This window comes from Lutjanus erythropterus, chromosome 5 (genome assembly GCF_056507025.1).
Source record: "Lutjanus erythropterus isolate fLutEry1 chromosome 5, fLutEry1.hap2, whole genome shotgun sequence".
Classification (NCBI taxonomy): Eukaryota; Metazoa; Chordata; class Actinopteri; order Lutjaniformes; family Lutjanidae; genus Lutjanus; species Lutjanus erythropterus.
The window spans coordinates 25,984,225-26,003,328 of record NC_139321.1 but is presented as its reverse complement, the minus strand read 5'-3'; the positions used below and the strand labels follow the sequence as shown (position 1 = coordinate 26,003,328).

Sequence of the window (19,104 nt, the reverse complement as noted above, 5' to 3'; positions counted from 1 at the left end):
CTAAAGTAACAAGCCTGTTTTGAAAATGTAAGTCCCAGAAAGTTAAAATGTAGGGAATAAAAATAAAATGTTATTAATAAAATAAATGCTCAAATAAAGTTCAGATAACGAAAAACCCTATTTAAAGCTACAACACAAAACTTTAATATTCCATTGATTTTGAAGGCCCCTGTGGACAAAAGCAGTAGTGTGTTCTCCACCATACGCGCAATATATAACATAAATCTTAAAAATCTTCTTTCTTTTAATTGATTCACTGTAACTTTGCCTGGACAAATGTGCAAACAGGTCTGTTTCATCTGATTTCACTGAGAATCCAACCCAGTAAAAGTAAAAGTAAGTAAATTTAGCCAGTCATCTTGCTGATAGTCTCATGTGCTTATGAAGGTCGTATAGATGCATCGGTATTAAATTGAGGCTTTTGCATAACCAGTTAAAAACTATTTGTAGTACCTTTAAGTACAGTAATATAGTATTTGTACTTTGTTACTCCCCACCCTCTGCCACCCTCACAGTGTTACGGGTATAGTTTCCATGCTATGGTGTGTCGCCTTGGCGTAACTCCAGACTGAAGGATTACATGCAGACCACAATTAGGCACTCAGATGGTAAAAAGCCTGGGATTAGATGCCAGGATAATAGAAAACTCAGTGTGCTGCTCCAAAGGGTGATTTTACCCCAGTCCAAGTAAAGGACTATACCATCAACTCCTCAGGAGAAGGGGGGCTGAGGATGTTAGATATTTCCCATAGATTCTCAAGTTCATCCTCCTCATTTAGATCATACTAGGGGATATAGATCTCTCCTCCAACACCACACCACGCAACCCAATCTGGTTCTAGAGGACATCCTTTTAATTAAGGCACAGTTGGATTCACTCTGCCATCTTCGTCGTCCGTCCAACAACCATCTTCCCTGTATCAGTAAAGCTGTTCTCGCTTCCCCTTCCAGATGTTCGTAATGAACTGACCCAGATTGCACTTCCTGGCCCCTCTCTAAATCGGCTGTAGAAACATGTGTGACACGATGTTGAGACACTTGGGCTGCGTGTCAACACTGTGTATCATAGCAGCGTTGCCCCCCAAAGCTCTTCCTGTCCCTGGCTCTCATGTGTCATCTTTACGGGGCAAATCCCTGCCCCATGCGCTTTTTTTTCTTTCCTCCATCAGTGTCAGTGAAGCATAAAAGCATACAGAGAGTGCACGCTGTCAAATCTTCTTAGTGTGTGTGTGCGCATGTGTGTGAGTGCGATTGTGACAGTGTGTGTTTACACTATGAGGCTGTTCTTTCCTGAGAGTTAGGGATTTTTCGGAAGCCGGGGATTTACTCAGCTCAGAGATTTTTTTTTATTTTTTGGATGCAACATTTGTTTTACTATTGACGGGCAAAATTGTCCTGCACTTTATTGCCACAACAACTTCTTCTGAACAGCAGAGTTATTATAGTATTTTTCTTTTAGTTTTTTCAGTTTCAGTTTTTATTTTCATTTCATTCTTATTTTTTGTTTTCAGTTCAGTTTAGTTCCATTAGTTCCCTAAGTGTGTTTACCCATTTCTTTTTTTCTTTTTTTTGGGCTCCCCTAAAAATGATGTGTTTCCTTTTACCAGAAACAGCTGTTTTATTGCTCTCACCAAACAAACCAGACCCTTTGTCATTTTAACATCATCATCATTAATCAAAAACATGTTCGTTTGTCTTTCCACTGTTTTAACAATCACCAACTCAGATTTGGTTGAAATAAACCTTTAATTCAGAGCATGAAGGAATGTGGAGTGTGCAGGGCAGGTGATGCCACACTGTGGCTGACAGCGTTGTCAACAGCCCTGGGAGAGAAGCTCTGCGGTGCGTTGGGATTTTATAACTAAATTATAGGAGGGCGCACATTTTACTTTTCTCCGACTGTGAGATAATCTGATGTTTTGACATCACAGATGATGAAAAAAGGCATGAAAATGTGAATCTTACTGGTAAAACATACTCATGTAGGCTGATATAAGAATTTAGTGTGATGCAATGAAATGAAAAAGAATTAATCAATATTTGAATATTTATATTGTACAACCAAATCTGACTTCACTGAAGTCAGGGACAGCCCGAGTTTTTTGTTATTATATTGGGGTTATTTGTCTGGGGCAAAATTTAATAAGTTCAGAATAGGTTTCACAATACAAACACAACACCTTATGAAGATAGTTGACTCATAATCATGTAGACTAGAGGGGGACACAGGAGTGTAATTTCACTGCTGTCCGATCCCAGTCCCAGAACGATGACTCCTGTCCCATCCTGTTCCCATCAGTCCAAATATGTCATGTACTGTCATGCTGCAACCAGACGTGAGGGCAGACAGGAGATAATGAAAAAAGAATAGAAAAATACAACAGTACAACTAGCAGTATGTTCAAAGTAAAGAGTGTCCATTCATATTAGAGCTGCATATTTCTAGATAAAAAACAGACCTATTGTTATTATGATTCACGCTCCTGTTGACTTTTTCCCTATCCTTTCCCAGTCCCATGGCGAACAGTAAAATTGACTACCATCCCACGGGAATCCTGTGTCCCACAGGATTCCTGAAAGAAATGTCAGCCTCGGATGTAGTCTTCTCAGTGTCAATAAACTTATGCACCAATGCCTCCTCATGCTTGCTGTGTTGACAGTTTTTACCAAATTGACAAACACTAAACTGAAGACATTTCTTGGATATCTTTATCCACTTTTGTAAGTATACATCAGTCTGTAAAAAAACATAATTTCAAGGCAACTGCTTTCACTAGATTTTTGAGTTTTGAATCAAACTGTTCACTGTGAGCTGTGAACCTGATTTGTCATTATTATTAAGTAGTTTCAATTGAAAATACTGAATTATTAACTATTATTCACTTTTACTTAAATGAGTTCACTCAACATTTTGATGAAAGTTTATCTAAAGAAGAAAAGTAAATTATCTCAACAGAACATTATGAGGTGGTAAAACTTTTTCAGAACTTAACAGTTTGATTCGGGCTTGAAACTCCTCAAATCTATCAAATAAATTATTATTAATTTTGATTTTTCTCAACTTTTTATCTCGTTTTTATGAGCAGTTAATTTTCATGTTTACTTCTGTTAAATAAAATGTTTTTTTTCACACCTAGTTTCAGTTTGCAGTTTAGTTTTATTCATAATAACCTTGCTAATCAATTACCCCCAAAACTTTTACCAAAAGTCCACATACTGCGACTTCCACACCTTGTCAAACACAAATGCGAGCACAGCAGCTTGGCGATACACAAACAACTCCGGCAGAACACTTCAGAAAAGACAGAATGATGAAAAGCCCAGAAAAGATCAATCATTATATATCATTAGTGCTATAAATACGTCGGTCCGTCTTCACTGTTCTTGTTTTTTTTCCTGCTGGCTGGTGCTCATTTCCCCTGTTCTGTGTGTGTGAGCTGTGCCCCACGCTGTGCAGGGGCCTCGCTAGGTAGTTAAAGAGCAGAGCGCTGTCATGTGTTGAATTTCTTTCCTCCGCTGCTCCTCCATCCACCCTCTCTCTCATTATTCTATACAAAAAAGAGAAAGTCTACTCATGTTTTACATTCACAACATGAGCTAAAATATGCAGTATTGATTGCTTTGTCTTTAGTGACAACGGCTGTCGACCAAACAAATGTAGATAGAAGCAACTACAGTGTGTCTATAGTGCAGTTTAACAGCCAGCACTTTGATTTACAGCCCTGCTTGTTGATTTTTTTTTGTCTTCCTCCCGCTTGTCAATCGAACAGCCCTCCTCTGTAGGTTTAACAGCACGTATACATCAACCGTCTCTCCCGTCTGACCTCATTCACGCACTGTTTCAGCCTCTCTTTTTTTTTTTACTCCAGCTGTCTAGTAGTTACATCACTCATCCTTTACCCCCCTTCTTGTCCTTTCTGTGGATTATCCCCTTCAGTTTCCTTCGTTAAGGGCCGACTCAACCTGCGCCACAAGTCAGTGTGAAGGCTCGGCATTGTGGAGCAGCACAGCCCCGGACAGCACCCTACCTACTCCATTAAATAGGCACTCACTTGATAGGAGATTTGTAGCCAATATCCTGATTTGCATTAGAGAAGGTAAGGAACTGGTGTGGCTTGTTAAGGGGCCTGGATGCAATTGATCGGTGTCCATGCTGTGTGCTGAATGTAATGAGAGGAGGACAGCAGGAGAGGAGGAGGAGGAGAGAGGATGTAGATTTGCATGTGTACATTCATAAACAGGCTTCTGGAGAAACGGATTACATGTAATGGGATTACATAATTAGGATACCAATAAAAGGTAACTGCTTCTGTTACAGGTACAGAGAAAATAAATAATCCGATGACAGACACATTTAGTAAAAACTGGGATTATTAGCAGGATTACAATTTTAAAATAAAAAATGCTAAAACGTTAAAACGATAAAACGACCACAAACACTAACCGCTAGGTTTACCTACACAGACCGACCTGTAACGTTAGCTACACTGACCAGTTGCCAACATTAGTAAAAGTAGTTCGCTAATCTGTTAGTACTACGACTGCTACTGAAAAATAGGTGGTGATGCTGGTGACCAGGATGGTTTGTGAGTAAAGAATAAGTTTCTCTCAGTTAACTTGTAGTTGGAGTGTGATGTGTGAGTAGCTGCTTAACAAAGTACATTTAAATGTACATAATAACTGCCATTACTTTAATGTGCATTCACTCATAACAAAGGGGACCAACAATTAATAAACTTGCAACAAACATAAACCTTATATTAGTTACTGGCTTAGTAACGTGTATTGGAATATATTTTATAAAGTAACCTTCCCAAGCCTGTCCATAAGTAAGTGGTTGCTGGACATAAATACTAAAAAAGCAATTTAGAAGTGGTAGAAAGCTGCTAATTAGTAAAATTAAGTGAGAGAGACAGAAGGGGAATGTAGAGAAGGTGTTTTGTTTCCTGCCACTCATCTAATCAAACAAATCAATAACATCCATAACAAGCAGCAGTCCAAGAGCTGTGTCCTCCAACGCTTCTGCACGCCCCAAAGTCACAGCGCCTCGCCCTGCATCACTTAGCCCGCTGAACCGAAGGCTGCCATTAGATATGAACCACGCATCACTCAGCCCCCTGCCCCAGTGTGAGACCACATGAAGGGTAAAGGAGCACAGCCTGATAATTCGCCCGCTCAGTGCAGACACCGCACCAAGACAAACTCTCCAAACAGAATTAGATTGAGTGCGTTTATAAAAAATTTACACAGATTGAAGTGAAAAGGTGCTGAGAACCTTCTGTTGGAGTTCAAAATTACAATTAGCTGCTTACTTTGTGTTACCTGGTAAGTAGATAAACAACTGCAGGGGATGAATTTGTTACACAACAGTAACAACAATAACTGGGAAAAAAAAACAGGCTTCAACTTTGCATATTTTAGCAGCTTAGCAAAATGAGCATCAGTGCCACTGAATTAATGCGTGTTCCTTGTTTTATATTGAGAAGCTATACTCTGCTCAGGATTCAGAGACCTTGACTGTAGTGAAAATAGATTCTTGTCTTCTGCCTTAGGGCACCTAAACATGTCTTTTCAGATTTGGTGATGGCTAGGTCTATGATCATTCAAGCGCTTCAAATTACATCAGGATGAAAAGGGGAAGGAGGTACATGGGAAATGAAAAAAAGAAAGAAAATGATATTCATTCTCCCCCCTTATCTACCTTTTACATCAGTGCTCGCAGATAGGGCTTGGAATAGGTAATGAGCTCAAGGCCCCGTTATGCCACATATGTAGGTAGAGCTGGGAGTCGCGTCTGTCATCCAGGTGGCGCAGCATCTTATAGAAGAGCAGTTTAACACTCGCTGAAGCCTTTGTCTTTCATCAGCCTGGAGAGGCTCGTAGTCACCACTACAAAGCCTGTGCGGCTCTGTGAAATGTGACATGGCTTGTCTTCAAGTAAGATAAGACAGACTTTATTGTCCCGTAGGAAATTTGTCTTGGACACCTACAGTATCTGCTGTTAAAAGACACATAGTAACACAGTGCATAAATACACACACTACACAGGACTGTCACTGGTCCACATCCACGGAGGGTTGGAAGGATTACTTTAAAAATGTATTCTGATGCAGTTACTAATTACCTGCTAAAAATGTACTTAGTAAGTAAGTATCACAATGTTTAAGTAATGTAACGTAATTACTTTCCATTACTTTTGGATTACCTCAATATCAAATGTGAAATTGTTTAGCCTAATATAATGTTTTTTGTTTGCTGTTAGGTTTATTAATTGTTTGTCCAGCTGTCCCTTCCTTTATTATGTGTGAATGCACATTAGATTAATAGTGGTAATAATGTACATTTAAATGTGCTATTTTAAAGTACGCTATTCAATCTTCACACTTAAACTTCACATAAACTGCCATAAACTTATTCAGGCTCTTTTTTTTACCCACAAACCATCCCAGACACCAGCATCACCACCTACAGTCCCAGAATATTTGTCAGTGGTAGCAGCAGTAGTACACACATACGTGAAGGCCGTATTGACCCCTTTGGCCCGTTGCTGCCATAGGTCAACATTGCCGCCATATTGGACATGCAAGACTGGCCTGTTAGTAAATACAAATAAACAGAGGAGCTGCTCTTTTTCGGGATAAAAAAGTACTACAACAATTACATTTCTCAACCCTTGAATATAAAAATGGCTCATTGAAATTGGTTGAGAAATGTAAATGTTATATAGTTTTTTATTCAGAAGAAATGTGGCTCTGCCATTTACATGTATTTGTTCACAGGCCAGTCTTGCTTGTCCAATATGGTGATGACACTGACATACTATCGAAAACCCAATGCTGCATCAACATTTGTCTATGCTACTGACAGCAAAGATATTTAACTGGATTTCTGTGTTAGCGATTGGTCTCCCCTGTCAGTGCTTCTTGAGATAAGATGTCGAGTTCTTGGCTGGAAGGCAGAACTTGCCCTGTTTTGTGAGGTTGTTTCCCTTTTCTGATTCAACACTTAAAAAAATATACCCATGGCTGTTTTTTTAATAATATGTAACTTAGTTTTAATAAAATATTCCAGTCCAACAGCCTTTGACTTTTCTTAAAAGTGTGTTATGTAGCAAGTGCTATTTTTAAAAAATGTCCAGATTCTCACACTACTGATTTTACACTAGAGATAAACATTTTGTGCTGCTATTAGCAACACCTGTTGTCTACTGCTGATGGAGCATGACAGAGGTTTTATTTATTTTATAAGGGTGTAACATTGTCAGTGGAGCAGGTAATGTGACTGAGGAAATTAACGTGCACTGACCGCACCGTACTCAGCTGCTACAGTTGCATAATTTGAGGGAAAGTTTATACTGTCAGAACTACAGGGTGCTTAAAAACATAAGCATTTTTAAAATGCTGGTGGTGTGGGGGCAGGGGGTTGGTCCCATTGAGCCGCCCCCCCAGTTAAAAATGAACAAATCACTGACTGCTTGTAGCTTGAAAATCAATGCATTCTGATAGCGGGTAAATTTTACCCATTGGCTGTTTTAGGTACACAGTGACCACTGGCGGTTCTTGTGTTAAAGACATAAGAATGATAAAATTTCCACCCAGTGAAAGCATTTTTTTCAGAGACCATGATAATCAATTGGCAACTGTAAAATTATTAAGGTCTCAGACCAGGGTGGTTGTGAAACCTGTGAAATGTTGTAATGTGTGCACTGCTCATGGTAGTATATTGTTCTTTAGTTTAAAATGCATTTTAAAATTATAATCCTAATAATTCACATTCATACTAAATGTATATATAATTGAATTATGTAACTTTTTATATCCTAATTATTAGAGGTGCACATAGTCACCATTAGTTGTATCTGTTCAACAAACAAAATGATCTGTGTCTCTATCTGGTTTATATTGGCAGTCAGGTTAAATTTGGCACATTTGAGTTTTCAACTAAATATTCTCTGGTAATTGTGGTGCCTTCAAAGCATTAACTTGACCTAATATTGGTATATTAATAATTCTGAAATATATTTCCACATTCTCCAGTACTTTTTTCTGTCTTTTTTTTATTTTAATCTTGAACTAAAATAAATTTTATGAGCTGAACCCCTCCACCCCGCCTTGAATTGGGGTGCAATGAGCAATAAGAAATTGAAAAAAAGTTTTAAATCAAAAGATTCTGTTTTAAATTGAAATAATTAAAAAAAAAACTCAAAGTACAGGTATTTTTTGTGCTCTCCCAAATAATGTATTTGTATTCAGGTCCATCTCGACTAATTATGTAACACCAAGCCCGCAGGCACACAAGTACTGCACATGAGTGGCCCCAGAGGTCATCACACCATGATGCATCAACACACTCAGACACACAGGTACACAAGCTGACAGGAGATAAAGCACACACACACATATACACACACTCACAGACTCCCAGTCAATCACACATACAAACACTTCGGAGCACTTAAACACGCATGGCAGGCCAAGGTTAGCGGGGGTCAACAGGTCACCATGAGAGGAGGGTGGGGGTCTGAGGAGGAGATGAAGGCGATGGTTTATAGTAGCACAGCCATATGAACACATCAGAGGGAATCTGAAAGGCCATTAAAACGCCTGCTTTTATGGGTGTAATAATCCTTGTGCTCTGCCTGGGAGTCCAGCCACAGCTCCAATGACCATCCGGATTAAGTGGGAGGTCTGACAGGAGGCAGGCTATCAGCTAATGCAGGGGAGCTGTGAGAGCCCAACAGGACCACAAACATCACATTATGCTGGGGCTGTTCATACAAGTCGCAACAAGCCGTTTGCTATAGAGCTGAACACATACAGCAGCGAGTTTGGGAAGTGTTTGGACAACGACGCACTGTTTTATCACCGGAGTGTTATAATATTTGAGTGTAAAATGACATGAAGACCAAGAGGTACCAGTGTCAGCTTTAATTTGAGGTTATTCAGGCACATCAAATGAACAGGCAAGGAAATGCAGTCCCCTTAATTTCAGCTCGTCAGAAGTTTTTTGACAGGTTAAGATAATGTTCAGTAAATGGTTTAAATTTAGGCTTTTTTTTTTTATCTTTAATGAAAATCCCTTACTGCACAGTGACTTCTAAAAGACTCCGGCCCATCAAGATCAGCAGACTGTTGATATCTTATCGTCAAGTTTTGCTTTCCAGCCAATTTAATTCTATTTTGTTCTGTCTGTATCTCTGAGTGTTCAGCTGTGACTATAGTCTCAGCTGACTTCATGGTCATTACATTGTTCCTCATACAAAAATAAAAAGAGAACAGAGCCAAAACAAAATGTCTCTGTTCACACACTCACAGAGCTCACTGTAGAGATTAAGACACTCTGCAGACTATAGGTAGAACAGCTTCAAACTTTATTTATTTATTTATTTATTTATTTATTTATTATCTACAAAGGGTGAACACAATAATAATTTGTAAAGCTTATAACTTTTTTGCATGTCAGCTTTGTTGTTGTTTGTACCTAAGTATATATTAAAGGGATAGTCTGAATTATTTGAAGTGGTGTTATATGAGGTACTGTATTATATGAGGTACTATATGAGGAAGAATAGCAGAGTACCAGCATGGAAGCTAAGCAATGCACCGGATGGGGTCAACAACATAGTATGTTTTAGCCACATAAAAACAGTCCACCTAAAAAAAAATCTATATCAGTTTAACTGCCCATTATATTTAGACTATTTTTGCTGCTTTACCTTGCCATCAGGCAACTTTTTTCCAATTGGAAACCTGTTGTATAATCTAAACATCATTCTTGCAAAACCAACCAAACTCCATAGGTGAAATCAGTAATTTTACGAGTTGCCGTTCTACTGCAGCCTCGATCTGTTAGTTTGTTTGTGTTACTGCATGACTTCAGCAGATCCGAGCTATGCTTTTAAAATACCACAGTCACACAATAACACAAACAAGCGAACCAGAGGAGGCAGTGGTAGACCCGCAATTTCCATGTTCCACAAGACCGTAAAATGGCTGATTTGCCAATGGAATTTAGTTGGTTTGAAAAGAGTGATATTTGGCTTATAGAACAGCAATTTCCCATTGGTAAAGGCGATCTGACAGCAATGTAAACCAGTGAAAATATTCTAAATATAGCGTACACTTGAAAGGTAAAATATGCAGGAGTCTCATTCTTGGGTCATCAAACACCAAAGCTTTGGGTTAGTAAAGCATCCTGAACACAGCAAAATAATGAGAAATGGGGGAAATTAAGGTAGAGGCCAGAGAGGCAGATACAGCCACCATCACACACTTCCAGTGGGTCATAAGTGATGATTGAGGGGTTATTATATGAGTCTATACGTTGCTTTTTAGGAAGATCCTGCATGGTATGCCTTTATATTGATATTGATTGTTTTAGATGGCTAAAATTGCAATTTGCTGCTGACCAACTACAGATAAATACCTCATACAACCCCAATTTAAAAACGCAGTTTGCAGTAATGTTTTTCATATTTTGTACTAATATGCATATGCAAGTGAGAGACAAAATAACATCTGTGAAATATTTGTACGATTTTTTCAACAAAAAGTGTAAATCATTAGCTTCTCTCTGTATTTATTAGCAGACCGTTGTATTAGATTGTATTGTGCAGGTGTTATAAAGTGAACCACCTTCAGAAAACTTCAGCAACAATTACAGCACTAGTTTTTCATGTTCAGATGGAAGACAGCCACACAGCAGTCAGGAAACATTATAAAGTCGATCTAACTACATTGCATCACACAGTGCCCATGCGCTCTGGTACAAATAGAGCAGGGTAACCTAGTAGCCTTCACCAGCACATTGAGCAGCACACACCAAGCTCAGATCACTCCTCTCTCTCTCACTCTGCAGCTCAGGGCAGGACTTCAAAGCCAGCATGCAGCCCAAAGTTGAGCACCAGTGGTAGAAATTGTTCAAAGGAATGTAGCCTGTTTACTATTGACTTTGCAACAATTACCCAAGCATATGTGTGTGTAATTAGATAAGGCAGCCAGTTGTTCTCTAATGCGGCAAATCAAATTAACTAAAGATGCCACATTGATTTCTTTGTGTTCCTTAAATTATTCATCTTCACTTGCACTGAACCAGCCAGCCAGCCAGCCAGCCACCGAAGAGCTTTTCTAACTCCTCTACACCGCTGCTCCCTCGCTCCCTGCACACACTGATTGTTTTGTGAGATTTATCCAAGCACCTTTTCAATATTTTCGCCATCACAATCCAGCAAATTGACCCTCCTGAAAAGAGAGCATTTGCAGTGTTATGGAAATGCCCGGAATTCCCATTAACCGAGATTGCTCCGAGCTCCGTCATTGTTGTCATGTGTGCTTGTGTGTGCTGTATATGTGTGTGAGAAAGAGAGAGAGAGATGGGAATATGCCTGCACGTGTGTGTGATGGCATGCATATGACTGCTGTGACAATTCATGAAGCACGCAGGCTGCAGATGACCATGTCTCAGGCTCCATTATGCCAGTAACGTTGACGTATGATCCAAAGGTGGATGTGGTGTCTACGTGCATATATAAATATATATTGCTATAGTCAGCACATCCCCAGTTTGTAGAAGCAGAGAGGAGCACCAGCAAGGATGCTAAGCATGCCTCCACACCCAGTTGTCTGTCCATATATACATACGCCCCAGTCTTGTGACTGCAATATTTCAAGAACGCTTTTGCAGGTTTCTTTAAACTTGGCACAATATCTATCATGACTCAAGGATAAATTGATTCAATTTTGTTAAGGTCAAGGTCACTGTGACCTCCTGTTGCTCCTATTCTTGTGATGGTGATATCTCAAGAATGCTTTGACAGAATTTCTTCAATTTGGGTACAAACATTTACTTGGACTTGCCTGGATTCTTGTGAATGCATGTGAATGCACTGGAATCATGTCAGTATAACTTAATTTAGACAAAAACAATACATTTAATACCTTTTACTATTACACGGCTTCATTAAATACTCGATTAGTTAATTACAACAGTCTTTTGTTACTATGAAGAACACATAGTTGCTCTGGGTACCGATCTGATCACAGCCTCTGGAGGAGAAAAAAATAGTTTTGAATTCAGTAAAATCAGGAAATTTTGTAGCAAATTATTGGGGGTTTTGGTGCTCATGTAATGTAAATGTACACCGTGTTTTCAGGATAACAGGCTTAGCTTTACATTGACGGTTATAAACAGCTGATCAACATACAGTGTAGGACTCCTGACACTTGTTATTGTCAGTGTACAAAGTTGCGATGTTGCACTGGTCTTGTGCTCCTGCAGTGTTCCTGCAGCCTGCCTGAGCTTCTTTGCATCTTGACAGGAGGGGGTAAGGGGAAACAATTTTCTTCAACTACAGACAGTATATTAAAAAGGGGTTTTGCTTATTTAACATACAGTCTATGGCTTGGACTGCAGTGCTCATTTTTGGATGCTCAGCTGCTACATATTGCTCCTTTGAACTGATATCGATTGTTTTAGGTGCCTTTCCTTAGGTTGCTTAAATACCTCTTGCTGCATTAGCTTAGCTTCCTACCCCAGAGCCCCTGCTGCTTCTTTAAAGTGGTGCGATACAGAGAGAGAAGGGGGGAAAATTTGCCTGCACGAGTGTGTGATGGCATGCACACAATCCTGCTGTGAGAATTCATGAAGCACACAGGCTGCAGAGAACCACGTCTCAGGCTGCTCCATTGACGTCCTGTTCTTTGGCGTGTTGCGCAGGGGGAGATCAATATGACCTTACCTCCACCACCCACTCCTTTGAAACTTAATTACTGATATTCAGCTACAAAGTCATCATAGTCTGGCTGTCAATATTCATCGGGGATCATTACGGGCCTAATAAAAGAGGTTATTTACGGGCTGCTCTGCTGACACCGGCCCAGGTCCAGGGATTCAGCTCCAGCCATCTCAATTTGCTTCACCCCCCCCCCCTCTCTCTCCCTCTCTTTCTCCCTCTCTCTCACCTCTCCCAGAAGCACTGACCTGAAAAAGAAAAATTGACAGCAGAGAAACGAACAGGAGAGAGGATGGAGGGTGAATTCTTCTGGCATGGCTTTTAATTCTCTTGGCCGTGTTTGGAGGTTTTTCAGTGCTGTGCCAAAAAAAAAAAACACTGTAGCTGCCGTATCCCCTAAATTTGAACTTTGCTTGCCACTGACATCGCAATCAGACCCACAAAGGGATATTTCATGACATTTAGAGAAATGTCGCGCACAGCCTGGCTTTCCTTGCAACAACACAGTTTTAACATCCCAGCTCCGACATCAATTATTGTGTTTTCAAGGCCGCGGCGCCATTCTTCAGGGTTCTTCCACAGAAAGTCATTTCATCAGCTCTGAAAGCAATAGCTTGAACTCCCATTCCCTGACATTGTACGGCAACAAGGCAACAAGGAGTTGTGTGATTGTGGGAGATTGCTATATGTTAATTCATTCAATAAATCAATAGCTTCACTGTAATTGAAATGGTTGGCCGTCCAGTGTTGAGGCAACGTGTTGAGAAGCTGAAAAGTGGAACAGTGAACTCTGTGGATCAAAAGAGGAACTACATCCAGAAAATATATATTTTTCAATCTCTGTTTCTCTCAGTCTCACACTCTCATCCCTTTTGTCTCTCGCTCTCAGTCTCTCACACATCCTTATATTCACACACAAACATGCGCGCAGCTCTGCAGTTTCCTCTTAGTGTCTTGATTAATATGGTCCACTTTGCATCAGTACACTGGATGCCAATGCACACTGTGCTGCCTTCCCAGAGCAATTAGCGGAGGGGCTCCACCAGCGCTGGATTATCAACAACAAGATGCCTCCTGACGCGAGCCCTAAAGCCTGCTGACTTATTCATATGTGTTTACTTTAAAAGCCTCTGCCCTGGTTTTTGTGGGTGGGCTGCATCACAACTGAATTAAGAACAACATCTGGGGAGATGGGAGACAGACAGGCACATTATGCTCAGAGAGAGGCGGCTGGAAGAGGAGAGCGACGAGGTTGTGCTGCATGGAGATCTTGTGGTAAAAATAAAAATAAAATAAATTGATAGGAGAAATCAGTGTCAGTCCGAGTGTAATACACACCACACCGCACACACACACACCTGGATCAATTATTAACTGCAGTCTGTCGGTTGCTGCTGTGTGTTTCTGTGGTGGGTTTCTCCAAGCAAGATTAATGAATTCCCCAGTAGTGGCTGAACCCCTTTCACGCCAGAATATAAGCTGTGACTGATACTGTTATGTTTTCTTTTTACTGTTTTTATGTGCTTCCTATCCCCACATGGGTATGAGAGCATGAATAATTAAATGTACTGTCAGAATCTCATTTAACACTCTGTCACGTCTGACTCAGAGTTATTAGCCCATAGTTTTGTATTTTTTAATTTGTTTTTATTTCTCATTTTTGTTTTGTTTTCAGACCAGTTTACTTTCAGTTAGTTTCTGGAGTAGGTTTGCTCATATCAGTCTATTGTTTAAAAATGTTTAATGTTTAAGTGTAATGATTTCTTAAAGGTTTACAAATCATTTGGTAATTATTAACAAATACTTGATACTGCTTGTGAACTAAAGTTTCATTAACTAAAATCTACCACTTATTAATGATGGTTAGCAGGAGGTGTTACTGTTTTTTGTTTGTTTGTTTGTTTGTTTGTTTGTTTGTTTGTTTGTTTTGGGTTTTTTTAGAAACTAAGCTCAGCTGTACATAATTACCATACCACATTGGCTGCTGGAGGATTTACGCCACACATAGTGAAATCTAGTATGTTGAAGAACACTGTAATGTACAGAGGTGGTTACAGAGAACTGCCTCCATGAGCATTTCTCTCAAGAAAACTGTAGAGTGCTTTAAAATATCAGTAAAACACCTCCTCATCTAACGATAATTAGCTAGCAAGTATATAAGTTTAAAGAGTATACAATTGTAAAGGATCTTATATCGCATATATTACAAGAAGAATAATAGTTGAATTACATGTCTGCTGTGAGATATATGTCTTATAGTTCACTGTAATGAAATGATGCTGTAGAATGATGAAAGCAGTGTGAAACCTTTTAGAGATTTTTGGAGTGCCTGTAGACTTTACTATTAGGCCATTTTGATTTTCATATTGATCTGGACTTATTCATTCCTGTGTAATAACTTAAATATGAGATATCTGTATTTTATATCTCCATAAAAGTCTTTTGTTTTTTCACTGAGTAGAGCTACGCCCTGTGTTGTGTTGTGTTGTGTTGTGTTGTGTTGTGTTGTGTTGTGTTGTGTTGTGTTGTGTTTTGTATGTTATTGTTCGTCTGGTGGTGGTGGGATGATGACTGAACAGTTAGCTTTTCACAGATAAAGAAATAAGTCGAAGAGAGTGTGACACGTTTTGCTTTTAATTTGTCATCCTTCTGTACAGTGCTATCATGAAACATGGTTTTGGTTGTCTATAGCACAATTACATCTGATTTAATGTGATTAAGAAGAGAAATAGTCATTTTGAGTATGTATACAGGTGCTGGAAGAGCTTGAAAATGCACCTTGAAAATGCTTGAAAAGTGCCTGAATTTGAATTTGAAAACGGTGTATGAACCCTGGATTTCCCAAAGAATCTGACCTGGTGGCAGCCATTAAGTAATTAACTATATAGAAACAGCCAGTATTCATGCGGATGGTCTTCTTTGCTTTTGTAGGTTATATTAAGGCATCAGACTGTTTCGTAACCAGTTGAAAACTCCTTGTAGTAACTGAAATCTTTTTTCCACACCAGTTTTAGGTTTTATTTAAGTGAACTATAATAATAACATTGTTCTGTCTCCTCTCTTTCTGTAGCGACCCCAACAAACCAGTTCCCCAGGACACCAAGTTCATCCACACCAAGGCCAACCGCTTCGAAGAGGTTGCCTGGTCCAAGTATAACCCGCAGGACCAGCTGTACCTGCACATCGGCCTGAAGCCACGTGTGCGTGACCACTACCGCGCCACCAAAGTGGCCTTCTGGAAACACCTAGTGCCGCACCTGTACAACCTCCACGACATGTTCCACTACACCTCCACCACCACCAAAGTGCCCCCACCTGAGACCACCCAGAACACCTTGTCCACCAAGAGGCCCAATGGGAAAACATCCTGGCCATTCAACACCAAGCGGCCTCCCATGTCCCCGGCCTACAACAGTGAGGACAAAGACTCTTGGAACGACGATGAGGAGACGGGGCCACTGGTGGTGGAGAATCCGCGGGATTACTCCACGGAGCTCAGCGTCACCATCGCCGTGGGAGCCTCATTGCTGTTCCTCAACGTGCTGGCTTTCGCGGCCCTCTACTACCGCAAGGACAAGCGGCGGCAGGACTCTGGCCATGGGCAGCCCAGCCCGCAGCGCCAGACCACCTCCAACGACATTGGCCACCACGCGCCCGAGGAGGAGATCATGTCGCTGCAGATGAACCAGACGCACCATGAGTGCGAGGCGGGAAACAGCAACGAGGGGGCACTGCGCTTGGCCTCGCTGCCCGACTACACGCTCACTCTGCGGCGCTCTCCGGACGACATTCCCCTCATGACCCCCAACACCATCACCATGATCCCCAATTCCCTGGTGGGCATGCCCAACCTGCACCCCTACAACACTTTCACAACTGGCTTCAACTCCACCGGCCTGCCGCACTCCCACTCAACCACCCGCGTATAGCTTTAAGGAGGCCAGGGGCAGCCAGCGCAGGCGGGGGAGGAGGAGGCGGCGGTGGCGGCGGTGGAGGAGGAGGAGCAGGAGGATGAACGAGCGGAGGAAAAGGATTGTGTTTTATAAATATCACAGGGAGGGGGAGGGCTGCGAGGGGGAGGGGAGGGGAAGGGCATGAGTCGGATTAAAACGTGAAGAGATTTAACTAGACTTTTACTACGAGGAGAGTTGCTGAGAGCTCTCTATGGATGTCAAGTTGTGCAGAGCTGCCAAAATCAAACTGCTTCTCTTCTCCTGATCAGGGGAGGGGGTCTTTCTGCAGTGTTTTTTTCTAAAATAATCATTTTAAAAGCCTTTTTAAGCAGACTGAGGAGATATCAACACATTTTTTCTTGAATTCATAACAAAAACAAAGAGAAGTGCTTTTTATTTCCCATCCCTTGCTCCTGCGGGAGACACATCTCGAACAATGGCCTCTACGTCAATATTCGCAAAATGTTTTTAATTGCTTCTTTGTTTTGTTTTACGTTTCAATGCCTTACAAAGCTTGTTCTTTTTTGTCATGATTTCTATTCCCTGAGACTATTCCAAGTGGAGTGTGTTACAAGCTGATGAGACTCAAAGATGAGAGACTGAATCCAGGATGGGAACCTAGAGGATATGCAGATGTAGAGATTTTAAAAACCCATTTTGGGCAACTCATTTTTTTTTCTTTCTGTTGCGTATACCAACACAACAGCCACACAAATGGTGTTATCTTTTTTTTAATTTTTATCTCGTATAGAAATAATTTGTCTGGGACAGCTCTTGCCGGGAGATGAGAAGGCAGAGATAAATACTATGTTACTGTGATTGTTTTGTTAAGAAAAAAAGTGCATCTTTTACAGCCAATTTATCTGTTAAGCTATCTGATATTATCTCCACAAAGTGTGCACGTACACATGCTGCTTAGAGCACCTGTGTGTTTGTGTGCATGTGAAAATGATTTCTCGTTCCTTGCAAGCGTGGTTAAAGAGGGTGAGATGAAGGAAGAGACACATTGTCGGAACTTGCAAAAGCAAGAGTGGTGAGCGTATGAGTCTGTGTGGGTGCAAGCGATAGCGTGTGTGAGAGAAAGAGTGTGTGTGTGTGTGTGTGTGTGTGTGTGTGTGTGTGTGTGTGTGTGTGTATGTGTGTGTGTGTGTGTGTGTGTGTGTGTCCGTGCACCTGTTTTTTTGTTTGTAGGTCGTACAATGTGGTTTTGGGGCGGGGGGTGGGGGACGTTCTCATGTTGTTGATTTTGGTTCACCACCAGTAGTGTTTCTGCTGCGTCTCTGGGTGTCTGTCTTTGCGAAATAGCACTTTTGTTATTTTCAAAGTTATATATGTCTAATTTTGCTTAAAGATTACAAAATAAATCTATTATTTTACGTGTAAGAGAAAAAAATAGCTAAAGATTCAACTGAACTAACTGACATGATTCCATTGACTTTGTAAGAGTTCCTCTTCAAAAGCAGACAGTGGCCTGTTTGCACTGAATAAACCTACATCAGTGCACACTTGTATTTCTTTGAATATATATATAAATATGGGCATACATACATATATGTATAGGGCTTCTATGGAGATATCACTCCCACTTACAAAACAATTCAAACACTGTTCAGAAGACAAGAAAGCACCAACACAAGTAATTTCTATGTATCGTTGTTGTCATTTGAAACATCCTAAGCCAAGAACGCTCTAGGTGTCTTTGTAAGAGCTCTATATGTATATTTATGTATAAAATATTTAATATTTATTTATGTATACCAGATGCATACATGCTGATTGTGCCATGTGCCAAATTAAAACTGTAAAAAATGAAGAATATAAAGTTTCACAAAACTTTTTTTCCTCTCTTGATCAAAGTTCTTTTCCTCCCTTTTATGACTTTTTATTATTTCCATTTTGAATGAGTTAAAAAAGAAATATTCTTGCAGCAAGTGCAAGTCTCCCCCCAGGACTTCCTCTCTACCTCCCTCCTTCTCTCTCCTCCTCCTCCCTCTCCCCTTTTCTCTCTCTGAAACCTTTGAGAAAAACAGGCTAACAGCTTGGGGCCTATCTGCGTGCATAACTCCAGATTTTACTGTAATTCATGCAAAGTAGTGCTGCAGCAATGGGAGATTGTGAAGAGATTGCCTTGATGTACTCACGTTGCATCCTATTATATTATGTTATTCTCGAGGAGAAAACTGGAGTTATTGATTCTGCGAGTAAAACTGACAATTTTCATTAAGTATCCTGGCGTAGCACAGATTGTCTCCCGCGTCACGGCGAGGTGCCATAATGCGACCTGACCAGTGATCCTAGAGCAGTGTTGCAATTCTACTTCATGCACATGGACCTCAACATTTTTATGAAGTATTCCATTACAACTTCCCCTGGTATTTAATGATTGGAGACGCAGCAGAGCGAGAAGCACAGTCTGGTCAG

General features: G+C 40.5%; 1 protein-coding gene across 2 annotated transcripts in view; it reads left to right on the top strand.

Moving 5' to 3' along the window:
* nlgn3a (neuroligin 3a) overlaps window positions 1–18,520 on the top strand; it is a 182,566-nt gene extending 164,046 nt beyond the window's left edge. For both annotated transcript variants that reach the window (XM_084719415.1, XM_084719414.1), the window contains one exon: window positions 15,801–18,520. In XM_084719415.1, the coding sequence (XP_084575541.1) occupies window positions 15,801–16,659 (859 nt within the window). In that variant the 3' untranslated portion in view covers window positions 16,660–18,520. The remainder of the gene's footprint in view (window positions 1–15,800) is intronic.
* Window positions 18,521–19,104: the final 584 nt, after the last annotated feature.